This window comes from Sturnira hondurensis, unplaced genomic scaffold (assembly GCF_014824575.4).
Source record: "Sturnira hondurensis isolate 20B ecotype Veracruz unplaced genomic scaffold, ASM1482457v3 Scaffold0021143, whole genome shotgun sequence".
In the NCBI taxonomy this organism is placed as follows: Eukaryota; Metazoa; Chordata; class Mammalia; order Chiroptera; family Phyllostomidae; genus Sturnira; species Sturnira hondurensis.
This window is the reverse complement of record NW_028093774.1, coordinates 457,631-473,959: the sequence shown is the minus strand read 5'-3', so window position 1 is coordinate 473,959 and position 16,329 is coordinate 457,631. Positions and strand designations below refer to the sequence as shown.

General features: G+C 61.4%; 2 protein-coding genes across 4 annotated transcripts in view; one reads left to right on the top strand and one right to left on the bottom strand.

Annotated features, from left to right (window-relative positions):
• Nucleotides 1-7,542, top strand: part of TECPR2 (tectonin beta-propeller repeat containing 2) — a 71,076-nt gene extending 63,534 nt beyond the window's left edge. For 2 of the 3 annotated variants that reach the window (XM_037031763.1, XM_037031764.1), the window contains exons 18-20: nucleotides 4,749-4,890; nucleotides 5,371-5,520; nucleotides 5,877-7,542. In XM_037031763.1, the coding sequence (XP_036887658.1) occupies nucleotides 4,749-4,890; nucleotides 5,371-5,520; nucleotides 5,877-6,028 (444 nt within the window). In that variant the 3' untranslated portion in view covers nucleotides 6,029-7,542. The remainder of the gene's footprint in view (nucleotides 1-4,748; nucleotides 4,891-5,370; nucleotides 5,521-5,876) is intronic. The other variant, XM_037031765.1, reaches the window with a different exon arrangement.
• Nucleotides 7,543-13,172: 5,630 nt separating this feature from the next.
• Nucleotides 13,173-16,229, bottom strand: ANKRD9 (ankyrin repeat domain 9). Its single transcript, XM_037031388.1, is given in 3 exon segments — nucleotides 13,173-14,272; nucleotides 15,912-16,128; nucleotides 16,131-16,229. Coding segments are annotated over 3 exon segments (1,305 nt in total). The 5' UTR covers nucleotides 16,215-16,229; the 3' UTR covers nucleotides 13,173-13,268.
• Between the last annotated feature and the right edge of the window lie 100 nt (nucleotides 16,230-16,329).

Genomic DNA, 16,329 nt, shown 5'->3' with positions numbered 1-16,329 from the left:
TGTTTCCACAGCACCTGACAGCTAAGACGGGTCCCCCAACCCGAGGACAGTCACCATGGACCCAGGACAGTGGCGGCCGGCCTGGGCTCACAGCAGCAGGTCCTTGGGACCAGAAGTTCAGAAACAGCCCGTCTCGTGGGAACTTCACCCCTTAACTTGAACTTTGTGTCTCGTCAGGGTTGTTAAATGCATGAGAAGTAGAGGTGGAGGAGCCCATGACCCAATCCAAGTGCCTTTATTTGATGCTGCGCTTGTGGGTGGCCGAGTCGGGGACTGCAGCCCCGGGGGAGGCAGGAGCAGGGTTTTTTAAAGAAAAAGTGCAGCCCTGGCTGGTGCACCTTAGTGGACTGAGTGCCAGTCTGTGAACCAAAGGGTCACCAGTTCAATTCCCAGTCAGGACATGTACCTGGATTACAGGCCAGGTCCCCAGTAGGGGGCACATGAGAGGCAACCACACATTGATGTTTCTCTCCCTCTCTTTCTCCCTCCCTTCCACTCTGTCTAAAAATAAAATTTTTTTAAAGATTTTATTTATTTATTTATCTTTAGAGAAGACGGAGAGAAACATCAATGTATGGTTGCCTTTCGTGCATCCCCTGCTGGGAGTTGGCCTGCAGGGAACTGGCCTGCAACCCAGGCATGTGCCCTGACTGGGAATCGAACCGCAATCCTCTGGTTCGCAGGCCCGAGCTCAATCCACTGAGCTACACCAGCCAGGGCTTAAAAATAAATTTTTAAAAAATTTAAAAAGCGCAGTGTCGGTCAAGGGGTAGGGGAGAGGCCGGTCTCTTGCTCTCCTGGGCAGGTGCCTCAGGATTCCAGGACGTGCTCAAGAGGGGGTCCAGCCAGGACAGTGGGTCAGGTAAAGGGCAGGCTGTTCCCAGGCACTGGAGGGTCAGTCTGACCACCGGCCATGGTGGCTGGCGCCAGGTATCTGTCCTGCACTGTGGGAGAGGGTTTCGATGGAGCCTTGGGCTGCTGAGGGAGTCGGGACAACCGAGTCCTGGGCACTACAGTGGTTGGGAAACTGGCCTGGCCCCTTCACGGTCTGCAAAATAAATCCTGGCTGGAGAGGCTCTTGAGCAATGGGAAAGAATAGTGGTTTATCCTGGACTGGATAAGATTTGGTCTGTCTTGCTCGTACTAATTAGTAACGAGCGTTTGTCTTTGAGAACGTGAGTCAGCAGCCTGGGCGTTGCTCGCCCACTAGGGCATAAGGGGCCCCACAGCCCAGAGCTCCACTTTGATGGGGCAGCACCCAGGCTTGTCCACAGCTGTGGCCGGGTCTCGTGCTTCTGCGGCTGGGCAGCTCCCTCCCCCCACCCCGTGACACCCTGTGAAAGGGCACTTTACATGCACCGCTGCACACTCACTGTCACGCACACACTTTTACTCATGCTTACACAGTCTTTGGAAGCACACCCCGACTATACATAACTTTTTACCATTTTTTAAAAGATTTTACTTATTTTTAGAGGGAAGGGAGAGGGAAACATCAATGTATGGTTGCCTGTTGTGCGCCCCTTACTGGGGACTTGGCCCACAACCCAGGCATGTGCCCTGACTGGGAATCGAACCTACAACCTTTGCTTCGTAGTCCAGTGCTCAGTCCACTGAGTCACACCAGCCAGGGCTCCAAGTGATTTTTAAATCTTAAATTCCTTATTTACTTCATTTTGTAAGTTGCATCCTTTTTTTATGAAGTTTTGAGTAAGAACAAGCCAAAACTTAAAACTGTTGACTTTTTTCATTGAAAATTTTGAGATAATTGCCCATTTACTTACAAGAATTAACGTTCTGTGTACCCTTTACGTGGTTCCCACAATGATGGCGTCCTGCAGAGCAGCAAGACACTGTCACAAACAAGGCGTGTCAACTCCCTGTTACCAGTAGTGGCATTCAGTCCCTCCACGGTGTGGCTTGGCCCTCATCACCCCTAGTGCCAGGACATCCCCGTGGCCCCTAGAGGAAGCCCCGCACCCAGCGGTCACGCCCCGCAACCCCCAGCCCCGGCAACCTCCGTTCTGCTTCCACCCCTGGATTTCCCTCCCTGGCTACGTCAGATAACGGAGACTGGCCACTGTCAGGTCGTAGTGTGTCCTGGGGGCTCATCACGCAGTGTTGGGCTCAGGCCTGCACTCCTTTGTGCTGCTCAGCACGACCCCAACCCCGGGCAGGCCTGGGTGTGTGGCGCCTTGCAGCCGCTGCATGTCTGTCCGCCGGATGTCTGTCCGCCGGGCGGCAGGCTGCCTCCCCTCGAAACAGGCCCTCTGGAGGCTTGGGCAGTGCTAGTACCGCTTAGCAACAAAGTATTTTTTCATTAAGGTATGAACGTTGTTTTTTTGTTCTCTTTTTTTTTCAGACATGATGCCATTACACACTGAGACCACAGTGTGTAATGAGATGCTAGAGACCACAGTGAGGTGTAACTTGTACGTGCACTGGGAAACCAAAACGTTCATGCGACTCACTTTACTGCCACAGTCACTCCGTGGCGGTGGCCGAGGGCAAACCTGTGATAACTTTGAGGTGCGCCTGCGCACCCCTATGCTGCATTCGGGTGCCCACAAGGCAGCCGCCAGAGCTCTTGGGGGACTGCTACTTTGGGGGTTACTGTGAAGAACATCTCTGCTGTGACATCCGGGCGGGTCCACGTGGACATCTGTTCCCGTTCTTTTGGTACGCACCCAGGAGCGGGGTAGCAGGGCACCTCTGCTTCTCACGAGAGGACCTGCAGGCTCCGTTGCGGGCAGCCACCCCGTGCCACATTCACTCCAGGGACGCTCGAGGGTCCCACTTCCCCGCGTCCCCTCCTGACTCTCCGTCCTCCGAGTGGTGCGGCCTGTGGCTCTGATTCGCGTTGCCTGGTGGCCACGGACTGGCACCCAGCACCGTTTCCTGGGCCCCCCCAGTGCTCTGCCCTTCTGCAAATGTGGTTGTTTGCCTTTCTGGTGTTGGGTTCTAGAAGTTCCTTACTTACTCGGGGTGCCAGACTCCTTAGATGTAGGACTGGAAGTGCGCTCCCCCCCATCTGCGGCTGCCTCTGCGCTTCCTTGGCAGTGACCTTTCAGGTGAGAAAGTTACTCTTTTTGATGAAGTTCAGCGTACCTTTTTCTCTGTTGCTTATGCCTTTGGTGTCGCCTCTAAGACACCATTGCCGGTTCTACCTCTTACAGTTGTCTTTGACCCATTTCGGGTCACCCTGGACGTGGCAGGGGCGAGGGTCCAGCCTTGGTTTCTGCGTGTGGGTGTGCCGTTGTCGCAGTGCCGTTGGTGGGAAAGACTGCTCTTTGCTCCTGGAATGGTCTCAGCAACTTGTCAAATAGCACATGGCTGGACGGGTCATTGCCGGACTCTCGTCCTGCTCCACTGACCTCCGTGTCGGCGGTTAGTCCAACACCTCGCTATGCGGTTACCGTGGCTTCAAAATACTTTGAAATCAGGAAATCTGAGTCTTCCAAATTTGTTCTTTTTCAAGACTGTTTTGGCACTCAGGGCCCCTTGCGGTCCCACATGAGTGTGAGGGTCAGCTGTGACTTCAGCCTGACCGCTCTGAAATGGGGGCTGTGCCCCGTGGGGTCAGCCCTGTCGGCTCCTTTGCAGAGGGGACAGTGTCGTTTCTGCACGGGCAGCCCACCAGAATCAGAACCACTGGGGTGCGGGTCTGAGGGCCATTTCTGGGCCCCAACCCCGCAGTCAGGTGCACAGGGGCCGGGCCCAGCCCCGGGATGTGCTGTTCAACAGGCCAGCGAGAGTCCCAGGACCATGAGATTGGGGACTGCTCGGCCCGGTCTTCCTCAGGAGGGACTTGGGACTCAGCAGGAGCAAGCGCCGTGCTTTGGAGTGGGCCTGTGCTTGCACTGGGCAGCCTGCACGGACTGCTAGCCCTCCGTCCTGTCCTGCCCTGCCTGACCACTGGAGTAAGGTCCCTGGGACTTGTTCCAGTCGACATTTGTGAAGTGACATTTCTTGGGTCATTTTCAGGGGCCTTTCAAAAGGCCCAGTGACTTTTGTGGAGCCCCTTGCCGCCTCACCACCCAGTCTTTCCCGCAGTGCCTCCCTTTCTCTCCCCGAAGCCAGTCCTAGGTCGGCTGGAAGCCTCCTGCACCTACGTCCTGTTTCCCAGCACCGCCCTCGGGCACCCTTCCAGGCCTCTGTCTGAGCACCCCAGCCTCGGGGCCCTGGGTCCCAGCAGGCCCTCCGCAGCCTCCTGAGGAGCCGCCCCAGCTTGGTGCCGCCCACCCCGGCCCTGCCCACTCACGCCACCGTGTGCCCTGCTCTGCAACGGTGCCGCCTGACCCGGCACACACCCCTCTCTCTTCTCCTGGCCACTCCTGTCCGTCCTGCGCTCACGGCGTAGCCATGGGATCCAAGGCAGCTTCCTGACCTCTGGGCCCGATGCCCCAGTTATGTGCCCTCAGCACCTCGTTCACCCTGTGAACACTCTGCCTGTGGCTGGCCGCCCTGTATTTCTGTGTGTGCCTGTCCGCCTCACACCAGACTTTAAAATCCAGGAGTCAGGAAAATGGTTCACTAGCTCCGGGCACAGAGTAGATGCTCAAATATCTGTTGGTGGGCAAGTGGGTGGCAGATGGATGGTGGAGGCATGGGTGGGCAGTGGCCACAGGCTGGCAGCTAGCAAGCAGCAACCGCTGAAAGTTGCTGCAACCTCCCGCTCTGTTGACCTTGCCCTTGACCTTGCTCTGTCCAGAATAACCTGCCCAACACCCTTCTCTCCCCACTTCCAGCCCGTGGGAGTCACCTTGGTCAGTGTCCACTGCAGCCCCAACGACCAGATGCTGTGGGCACTGGACAGCAGATACAACGTGCACGTCCGTGTGGGCATCACCGAGGAGATGCCGGTGGGGATCACCTGGGAACACGTGCCAGGTGAGATGCCCGGGCACACGGTACTGCCCCTCATAGGTGGGGTAGACGGGCCCTCGTCTGCCAAGCTGAGCAGCCGGGGCGGTGCAGTCTTTTCTCACCCCTCCCCCACCCCCTTCCCACGAAGCCACTGTGGTGCTCGTGGTTGAAATGGTCACCGGTGTAGCAGTGGCCCCAGGTGTGCAGCCTGACCCTGCACCACACGCAGGCCCAGGAGGCGCTCAAAGGCAGTGCGCGGTGGCCGTCCCTGCACCGCCTGGGCCCTCTGCCCTTCAGCCTTGGGCTCTCAGCAGCTGTGCCAGCCCCGCCGATGGGCACCCTTCCCGGGGTCCCCTGCAGGCTCAGCCCTGGGTGGGAGTCTGTCACTACAGGGCGTGCTGGCTGGTGGGTGCAGAGTCGGGAGAGCACAGGCTCTTGGGAGGGGGTGGTCTGTCCCGCTGCCGTCCCGGTCTCGGAACAGACGGAGGCCCTGTTTGCCCAAAGGGTTGCAGGCCTGCCAGCTGGCGCTCAGCAGCCGGACCGTGTGGGCCCGCTGCCCCAACGGCGACCTCGCCCGACGCTACGGTGTCACCGACAAAAACCCTGCCGGAGACTACTGGAAGAAAGTCCCTGGGAGTGTGACATGTCTCACAGGCAGGTGCCGGAGCTCCAGGCCGCGTGGGGCTCCAGGGGGTTCTCGGGCTCCCGGGGCCGCATCTGCGGTGCTGTCCCAGGGCGCTCCCATGGACTCAGCCTCCCTGCAGGAGCCCACCCCAGGGCCACACCTGAGGGAGGGAACCGGGCACCTGGGCTGGCAGGGTCTCCCAGGAAGGCAGCAGGGCCCTGCACCACCCACTTTAAAGCTGAGGAAACTGAGGCACAGATTGGGGTGGTGTGTCCAGGCCCCACAGCCAGGAAGTACCACGTTGGGACGTGGACTGGCGTCTGGCTCCATCGGTGCCCTGCCCCCAGGCAGGGTGACTGACACATGTGTGTCCCTGTCCCTGCAGTGACCTCATCAGATGAGCTGTGGGCAGTGGGCCCCCCCGGCTACCTCCTCCAGCGGCTAACAAGGACTTTCAGCCACTCGCACAGTGCCCAGAGCAGCCAGGCCACCACCACGAACCCCGAGGACCTGGAGGACGAGTGGGAGGTCATCTGACGGCGCCGGCGGCGGCAGAGCTGCTCAGGAGGGAGGAGGCCAGATGGGCGGGGGACTGTCAGTTTCCTCATAACTCACTCTTGGACACGCCTCGTCAGCTCTGGCCCAGACACGTCCGGCCACGGTGGACGCCCACGCTTGCTTCCATCCATGTTCGTTTCCAACTTGTTGCAGAACCCATGGCCTCAGCGGAGCGACCACAGCTGTTGCCAGAGCAGCAGCGGCAATGGCTGCCCCAGGGGTGTGCACTGCAGTGGCCCCTGTGCTGCAGTCATGTCCCCCCGCTGACCATGCCCGGTCCCACTGTGGGACGGTGTGGCGGGCTGCCCGTGGGCAGCATGAATCAGCCAGGGCGGGGCTCTGCCATCACTGCCTGTGTCCCCAAGACAGCCCACCGCCTCCTGTGAGGGACACAGGTCCAGTACACATTCCATGCCAGGCGCACACAGGGTCCCCAGGCCATGTTTGAGAGGTGGATGCCGGGCACGCCAGGAAGGGGACCACACTGCACACACCACAGCAAGCCCAGGCCAGGGCACACTCGCCGCCGGAGAATGCCCTTCAGCCACCACACTACAGACCGGTGGGTGACATGGACCTGGGCGTGCGGACGCGTCCCCTGGCGGGATGGCAGGAAGCCAGCGCTGGGGAGCGTGGCCATGCCGGCTGGCTGAGACATGTGACCGCAGGGCAGTGGAGACCAGAGGCACCCTGAGAAGGTGAATCTACTAATCGTTGCCTTTTTCCCTTTAGTGTACTACAAACCTGCGTAAGATACCTCATTAGAAATCAAATGTTACACATTTAGAAGAGATGTATTTTCTGAAGCCAGTGGAAGGCCTTTCGTTCCTTCTCCTGATTTATCCTGAGCCTGCGCCGTCCTCGGCTGCACCTTCCCAGACAGTGGGCGTCACCTGCCTGTCCTCCACACAGTGGGCAGTCACAGGACCTGCCACTGGCAGACTGGCACTGGGGGTGGGCACTTGGGTTGAGTGCCCCCCCCCGAAAGGTTGAAGCTGTGCCTGCTGCAGCCCCGCCAGACGCCCGTCTCTGGGTCGGCCCCCAGTGCCCACATCTTGCCCACACCTCACCCGCACCCCACCTGAGTCCCCTCTGCCTCATGGAAGCAGCTGCACACAGCCTCAGTCGCCTTCCCAGGGCCCAGCCTTGCAAGGCTGCTCTTTCCCTCAGCGAAGGTGTCAGGCCCCCAGGCCACAGATGAAAGGTGGTGACGGATCAGCTGGCTGCAAAAACAAGGGTCTTCCAGGGCCAAGTGAGGACAAGACGCTGATCCCAGACTTGGCAACACGCTTCATCTGGACAGAACCCTCCTCTCAGTCTGGGGACAGCAGAGGCCCCCCCAGTGACTGTGGCATGTTCGCTGCAAACGGCATGCCTAGCTCACCCCTCCGCGCCGAGCCTTCCCCAACCCACCAGGGCCTCTGTGTCTGGTTCATTGTGGCTGAATCACTGTCAGCTCCAGGGCTGGGTACGGTTTTCTTTCTGTTTTTTTTTTTTTAAAGACTTACTTATTTTTAGAGGGAGGGAAAGGGAGGGAGAGAAACAGCAATGTGTGGTTGCCTCTCACACACCCCCACAACCCAGGCACGTGCCCTGACTGGGAATCAAACCAGCGACCCTTTGGTTCGCAGGCCAGTGCTCAATCCACTGAGACACACCAGCCAGGGCCAGTTTTAATTTAAAGTTGTGAGACAGTGCAGTAAACTAGACCTTTTCTAAGCCATGACGAGGTGCCCTCCGAGGGCACTCATGGAGGCCAGTGTGCCTGCCTGTCTGGCAAGAACTTACCAACCAGACCCACTGCCTGGGAAGTGCAGTGCATGTGATCATGTGACCCGCTCCACGTTTACACAGGCACCGGTCTGCCTAAGGTGGCAGTCCTGCAGACTACAGTCCTGCAGAGGCCACCCCAGTCACTCCTGAGGCTGAGTACAGAGCCATTTCCCCCCGGGGGCCACTGAGGCTGGGCGGCTGCCAACAGCCTTCGGAGGGGTTCAGACCCCAGGGGTCCTCCAAGAAACAAAACCAAATGTCAGACGTGCCCTCTGGAACCCAGAATTTGGAGAAAGGTCACATTCGTAACAGGACAACTGTCCCCAGGAATGGCCGAGTAAGAAGTGTCACCCTCAGTTCAGGACGTGGCCCTGCTCTGCCCTAGCGGGCAGCTCAGCTTTGTGGAGCACCGTCCCAGTGCACCAAGGCTGCAGTTCGATCCCCAGTCAGGGCACATACAGGAATCAACCAGTGAATGCATATGTGGAAAACAAACCAATGTTTCTCAAAGTCAATTTAAAAAATGTTTTTTAAAGAAATGGCCAAGCTTTCCAGAAGACATCAAGAAGACCTGAATCTAAATCTAGGCAGGATGTCCGACATCCCCGATGGAGGAGACACCAGTCTTATCCTGAGGGATTTAAGGGTTTAACCCAGTCTGTCAAGAGTCCCCGCTGGGATTTTTCTGCTGGGGGCAGGCAGGGAGGAATTCTAAAAATAGTGTCTATCCCGCAGGTGCTGCCCAGCAGTGGGGGACATGCTGCTAGGCGCTCACACACAGCCCTGTGTCCTCACCAGGGCCTCCGGGGTCATGCCCTTTACCCTGCAAAAACCCCGGAGTCCAGGAATCCGCCTGGGGTGGCCCCGGGAACCCCAGTACTGGACCTGGAGCTTGGGACCTGTGCTGTGCGGTGCCCTTGAGGGCTTGGGCCAGCCTGGGTGGCAGGGCTGGGGACACTGGCCAGGCCCCAGGTGAGGTTGTGTGAGGTGGGCAGCATCCGAGATGGGGGACAGGAGTGGGACTCCACAGTCCCCGTGCCCAAGGGCAGTCATTTGCACAACACAAACCCTCAATAGACAAGAATGTTAAACTTGGGGAAAGGGACCAGATGTCTGGATGGCAGGCCTTTCTACACTGAAAGTGGTTGGGGAAAGCCCGAGGGAGGCAGATTTTTATTCATGGTCAAAATGCTGTAAATTAAAAACCGCACCTAAAACTAGAAGGCCAAATACCACCAGGAACGGGGCACGTGTCCCCAGCACTTGTTTGCACTGGGAGCATGGAGGGCAGGGGGAGTAGGCGGGGCCTCAGACGGCGCCCCACCCTCCCCCATTGGCACCGTCTTGGGGAAGCGCCTGGGAGTCCAGCAGCGGCAAAACCTTCCATCCGACCCCGAGCTGCACCCCCGACGCCCGTCCTCGCGCACGGCCTGCTTCTCGTTGGGAACCGCCAAGACACGCCGGGCGCGTCCCCTCGAGAAGTAGCAGCGCCCACCGCGCCGCGCTCACCGACAGCGGCCAGAGGCGGTCTGTTCCCCGGCTCCAGGGCAGGGAGGTGGACTTTTCTGGGTGTGGCGGGGATGGTGCGGTTCTCGTTTCTGGAGGCGACCGTAGGGACGGGAGGGTGTGGACGTCACGCTTCTTCGTGGTCCCCGGCGCAGGCGGCGCAGGAAGCAGCGCCTTTACCACGCAAGCGGCGGGTCACACCGGATGCNCCAAGACACGCCGGGCGCGTCCCCTCGAGAAGTAGCAGCGCCCACCGCGCCGCGCTCACCGACAGCGGCCAGAGGCGGTCTGTTCCCCGGCTCCAGGGCAGGGAGGTGGACTTTTCTGGGTGTGGCGGGGATGGTGCGGTTCTCGTTTCTGGAGGCGACCGTAGGGACGGGAGGGTGTGGACGTCACGCTTCTTCGTGGTCCCCGGCGGAGGCGGCGCAGGAAGCAGCGCCTTTACCACGCAAGCGGCGGGTCACACTGGATGCCTGGAGTCCGGACTTTTTTGTCTCTTGTGAATTTTGAGCCACATAAATGCATTATTTATTCCAAAAATAAAATTTGCATTGTAAAAGCTTGACCCTAACATCGGCTCTGTGCCATGACCCCGGCCGTGTGGGGGATCGCAGAACAATCACCAGAAGCTTCTCGAAGGCCGTGTGCGCGGCGCGTCTCCCCACGCAGGGCGGTGCGCACACGGCAGCGAGTGCAAAGGTGCCGAGTCATGCGGCGACCTAATGTACGTAAAAGCCATGCCGAGGCAAGTACGTGTGCACGCGGGAGGACGGGGAGAAAAGGCAGCGAAGTGCCGCAAGGCGAGCGGGGTGGCGGGCGGGGGCCTGCAGGCGCCTCTTCGGTGGGCGGCCGCGGCGGGGCGCAGTCCGAGGTCGGTACGCGGACTTCTCCGTGAAAACCCCGCGGGCAGAAATCTCCCTCTTCACCTCGGTCTCCATGGGGCTGGCGGCTGTGCTACTCTTGTGTACACATTTGTCATAACCCCTTAAACCACACGCGCAACGTCTGCGCCCTTGTCCCACGTCCGCTGCGCCTCCATTTTAAAGAGAAGCCAGACCCAGCCACCGCGGGGTGGCTCGGTCACCGGTCACTCTCTCCTGCCCAAATGCGCCATCCGTCGCCTCTTCCTGAGACTTCCAGGAAGCGTCCTTATTTGACTTGGAGCAGCTCAGCAAACTGCTGTCAACCCAAGGCTGGAAAGTGAGTGAAGAAAGTGGGCGGGAAATCAAGGCAGGAGAACCGAGGTGACCCTGGAATGAGGGTGCCCTGCAAAGTTGGCGCAGCCAGGCTGGGCACGGGGTCCTCACCAGGACCAAAGGAGGGGCAGCCAGGGCCTTGCTCCCCTGCCCTCCTGGCCATGCACCCCCCAGGCCTCCGCTGCAGCACGCAATGTCCTGTCGTGTCCCTTTTGAGCCCTGGGTGTGAGGTTACAATACCAGTAGGTGTCTCGGGTAGGGATTCTGGCCCAGGCCCTAACACGTGGGCATGGCCCAGTATGGGCCATGTCGGTTTTCCTTTGAGAGACTGGAGGAACGAATGAACTGAGAGAATGAACCTGCACACTTCACCACAGAGGAAAGTGGGCCTGTTGTGGGCGGGGCCTTTGGGAAGCCATGTAGACCCCCCTGCCAGTGCCCAGGAGTCTGATAAGCCCAGCCAGGGCCCACCTCCCTCTCTGGGCCAGCAGCGGCCACCAGATAACTCTTATCTCACCGAGCCAGGCACCAGTCCCAAGAGGCTCAGTGGGAGCCATGCCAGGAATCAGGCCCTGTTCCGCCATCACAGGGCTGTGGCGTGGGCCTGGCCTTGTCCCCGGGCCCTCCCTGCGGCTCTCAGCAGACTCCTTTAGCCTCCCCCACCACATCCCACCCACCCACAGTGAGGGCATCGAGGGCTAATGCCAGCCTCCTGCCCTCTTACCCCTCCAAGGGGTCCTTGGATGGCCCCAAGGTCGACCAGTGAATGATGGTGCAGACCCCTGCCCACCCCCACCCCAAACCACCCCACTTTGGCCCTGACCTTCCCCACTTCTGTGGCGCCCACAGTTTCTCTTGCTAGGACCACCTGGGGGCTACCTCCTGCTTGCCTGACAATAGGTGTCCTGTCCCCTTCCAGGCCAGGCAGCTCCCCAACCCCAGTGTCATCCCTTCCCCAGCCTAGGCAGCTCAAAGGAGGTTGTCGCCAAAGGGGCAGCTGTAGGCCCGGAGGGGAAGTGGAGCAGGACCTAGTCCTGGGCCCTGGGCCAAATTCACAGGGCAGAGCTGGGGCTGGGGAGACATGAGACGTCTGCAGGCCCAGGTCCTCCGCCAGGCACTGGGCAGCAGGGTTCCAGGGTTCCCCAGCGCCTCCCCAGCCCAGTCTCTGCAGCCACTGTGACCTGAGGCTCTGGGCACTGTCCATCTCCTCCGAAACAAGGGAACCCTCACCCACAATGGCACCCCTGGCTGTGAGGACTTGGGACCTACTAGAAGACCCAGTGGCTCCCAATGCCCCTAGTTTTGAGCTGGGAGATGTGAGTGTCCACCCCCCACCAAGAGTCACAGCTCAGAGAAGCTATTTAATGGCCCAGAACCCAATGCAGGAGGGGCATGGGGGTGAGGGGCATCGGCATCCTGATGCCCCTCACCCCCACTTGGAATCTAGGATCAGCCACTGATGCACCGGCACCCCATACTTCCCAGGAACTGGGGTCCCATCCATTTCAAGGCAGGCAGGGAGCTTGGAAATGGTCCAAAGCCCTTTAAAAACATGAGGACACAGAGGCCCCAGCTAAGGGTTTGTCCCAGGTCACCCTGAGAGTAGGTGGCAGGTGCAGGCCAGAACCAGGCCTCCCCAGGCCCCTCTGTGCCCTCCCGCCTATGGGTCACCACCCAAAGCCCCTCTGGCACTTGGGCCAGGCATGCTCCCTCGGGGACACTGGGGGCAGGGTAGGCAGTGGGCACCCCAGCCAGGCTGGTTCCTCTTCACCACACAGACCTTTAGCTCCCTGCTCCTGGCAGGACATTGTGGCCTCCGGCCCCTGCGGTCGTGGATTCAGTTTCACAGCCCAATGCAATGCCTGGGCGGTGCAGCCTGGCCACTGTCCCTGGCCCCCAGGCTCCTCGGCCCAGACCCTGCTTCTCAACCGGGACCCCTCAATCCCTAAGGGTCCCAATGTGCCTACTAACCAGTCTCCACCTTCAGAACCTTCCTGCAGACACCGGCTCTGCTGGCTGGGCAAGGATTCTCATGGGGTGACTCACCACCCACCATCCATGAGCACTGCCACCCACTGGGGGGCAGGACCAGGGCCCAGCTAACCCTACTTGAGGGGCCGTGTAGCTGGGGCCTGGAGCCTCTGGGCTAGGTGCCTGCTCATTCTCAGGAGACAGAAAAAGGGGTGACAGGGGTAAGGCCAGGCATGGGTAGACTAGCTTTGGCGGAGACAGTCACACTGACACCCAAGGAGGAGCAGGCACCAGTACAGGACAGGAGAGCCCAGGAGGCCCAGCCACGGCCACACCAGCCCCCTGCAGCACTGCATCCTCCTGCCCCCTACCAGCCAGGGCCACAGCGGCCTCAAGGCCTGGCACTATGGTGGCCTCAACAGCCCCTCTAGACCCAAGGGCGCGCTCTTGGCCTCCATGCCTCAGCACTGCTGTCTGCCCTACTTAGACACATCAGTCCACACCTCTGTGCCCGCCCCACTCCTTCCTCCAACTGGGAAGGAGGCTGAGGTCAAGGGCTCAACCCTGCTTAGCACAGCGAGGTGGAACACTGGGCCCAGCCAGACCCAGGGATCCACCACCCGGGGCCCACCTGATTGCCCTGGCCCCGTCCTCCATGCACACAACAGATGAAGAGATTCCAATGCACAGAGATCAAAATATGTAAAGTGCTAGGTACAATGCTTTGAAAAACAGTATTCTCCGAAAATCTAGTGCTCAGGGTGCCCTGTGGGCTAGCCTTTGCCTGTGAGGTCCAGTGGCTGCAGGAAGGGCGGCAGCGGCAGTTCATCCAGGGCCTCAGGGAAGCGGCAGGGAGAGATGGATGCAACCAGCACCTGCATGGCGCGCACGAAGAGTGAGGGCGGCGCCATGCCTGCTAGCCACTGGAACTTGTCTTCGCCCAGCAGCCGCTGCCAGCGTGGCTGGTCACCCAGCAGCACGCGGCAGGCTGAGCCAGCAGTGCCCGCAGGCGCGTACAGCACCAGCAAGTCGAGCAGCAGGAGGAGGCGCTGGCGTGGCTCCCCAGGTACAGCGGGTACGCCCCCAGGGGCAGCGGTGGCTCCGGAGCGAAGATCCAACCGGCGCAGCAGCAGCTCCAGCGGCGTGAGGCCGCAGCCATCACGCAGAGCAGGTGATGCGCCGTGGCCAAGCAGCAGGAAGAGGCACTCCGGGCGTGCCAGCTCACAGGCCACGTGCAGGGATGTGCCCCCGCCCTCCACACGGCTGCAGCCACGTCGGTCGAGCAGGCGTGTGCGATCCTCTGCCGGAAAGTCACGCACGGTACGCAGGATGCGGCGTAGGATGCCCACGCGGTTGTAGCGCACAGCCAGCGCCACATGCGGCCCGGGCGCAGCACAGCACCGGAAGCCGGCGCTGGGCAGGGCCAGCGCACGCCTCGGGAACGTGGACAGCAGGTAGTGCGCGTAGGCCTGGTGGTCATGCACGAGCGCATAGAGCAGTGCCTCGGACGGCGAGTAGGCGGTGGCACGCCCACGCTCGTCCCAGTGGAAGGCCTCGCTGGCGCGCATGTCCTCGAGCAGCCACACGGGTAGCAGGTCGCGCACAGCTTGGTAGAAGGCGAACGAGGCTTTCCGGCACTGCTTCTGAGACCGGGAGCGGGCTGCGCTGCCGCCTTCAGGCCCACCAATCGCACCGCCCCCGGGCCGCTGAGTGTCCCACGGCATGTCGGCAGAGGGGGGACTCCCAGCCTCACAGCATGGGCGCTGAGGCTCACCACCTACAGGCGGAGGGGACCACAGTGAGGCATCTGGGCCCTGACCCCACCACTGGGCTCAATGGGGGAAACTGGAGGGCCTTAGAGGGGATTTCTGGTGCCTGCTCACAGGGTCCCACGGGCCTGGACCGTGTACCTACCTCCAGCTTCAGGACAGGCCCTTCCCATCGCTTCTCACAGCTGCCTTCTCTCCAGGGCCCTGAACCGCCTCCCACATCCTTGCTCTTGCTGCGCTGGCCTCTTCTCTGGACAGGCCCTTACTCAGACTAGCACACAGCCCGACCCAGCCCCATCCACCGACGAGGCCACACCCCTCCAGCCCAGGGAGCAGGGGAAGAGGTCCTGCTCCCACCTGGGCCAGGCAAGCCCAACCCCGACTAGAGAGAAGAGCAGGTAGGGAGTAGGAAAACTGCACCCACGTCTCACGCTGAGCCCAATCCCTTCTGTACGACAGATACCTTTCTCAGCCCTACCTATCCTTGACCCTGTCCTCTGACCCCGGACCACGGCGGGGCGGGGGGCGGGGGGGGGCGGTCCCCACCCCTAGAGTCTCCCCCCAAGGCAGGACCGGGCAGAACTCTAGCCTCACAGGCACCTGGTTCCTGCACGGGGCTCACCTAGTTCTGCAGATGTGAGTCTGTTCCTGGGGCCTCAGCTTCTTCATCTGTAAGAAAGAAGGGGGATGCAGGCTGTGAACCCCAGCAGGACGCATCTGGGGGTGGAGATGGGACTCTGGCCATCTGCCCAAATGGGATGTTTACATGATGTCCACACCCCTCCAGTTCCTGGGAGGAGGCTGGTGAGCAGAGTCAACACAGACTGGTGTGCGGCACACAGCAGCCTGTCAATCCCGAGTCACCCACCGCTCCGGACCTTGCCCACCACTGGAAGAAGCAGGCCTGTCACCCCACTTTTCAGCAAGGGACAAGCTTTTCCAAGATCAGTCAGCAAGTCCGGGTGGAGCCAGGCCTACAACCCGGATCTCCTGCCGCCCATTTTGGGCTCATTCCACACTTGGGGTGCCCCAACCCACAGGGAGCCCCAGACCTTGCCCTCTGAGACCCCTCTCTCAGCCTAAGCCCTGGCCTCGGACCATGGCCCCAGGTACCCTCTGTTTTCTCTCAAGGCGAAGTCCTTGGACACAAAGGGTCTGAGTGACTAAGTTACAGAGATGAGCGCGATGGGGACGGGCTGCAGTCCCAGCGCCCTTTTGGGGAGTGCTAGGGCTAGAGCAGCCCCCCACGCCTGGGCCTGAGCCCCGGGTGTACCCAGTGTGGACATCGTGGGGCGCCAGGCGGGTTACGTAAAGTTGGGCCGCCCCACGTCACTGGGCACTGAGTCACGGCCGCGGCTGGGTGACCGGGGGGGGGGGGGGGGGGGGGGGGGGGGGGGGGGGNGCGTCGTGTTGGGCTGGCGAGGGCTGGGTAGCGCGTCCCGGGCCGCCCGTCCGCTCCTCCCGATCCCCTCCTGGCGGCACGGGGGACCTCGGGTCTCTGGGAGCGAGGCCAGCGTGTCTGTGGGCCGGCAGTGAGCGCAGAGAGGGCTGCATCTGCGGGTGCGTATGCCCAGGGGGCGTGGGGGGGGGGCGGCGGCCAGGGGAGAGCCCGGGGCTGGGGCCGAGACCTAGGTGAGGGGGACTCACCGTGGGGGGCGGTGAGGCCGAGAGTCTGACGTCCCCGCCCCCGCTGCGGGCCGAAGCGCGAGCTGTCCCTCCGCGGCTAGGCGCGGAGGCGAAGGTCCCAGGACTGACGGGAAGGAGCTGCCGCCGCCCGCGCCCGCCGCAGCCGCGCTCTGAACCGCCGCAAGCAGATCGCTGGTCGGCGGTGCCGGCGCCGGCGGCGGGCGGGCGGGCGGCGGGCGGTGCAGTGCGGCCCCGGCCGGGCAGGACCGCGGGACGGTCGGCTACCGCCATTGGCCCGCGCTGCCGGTCCCCGACACCGCCCATTGGTCGCAGAGCTGCACCATTGTTGCGTCACCCGCAGGAGGGCGGGGCACCCAGCGGGACCTGCGGAAAAGTTCGGTGAAACTTGAGGGCGCACTGGTGGGCGGGGCTTCAGGAA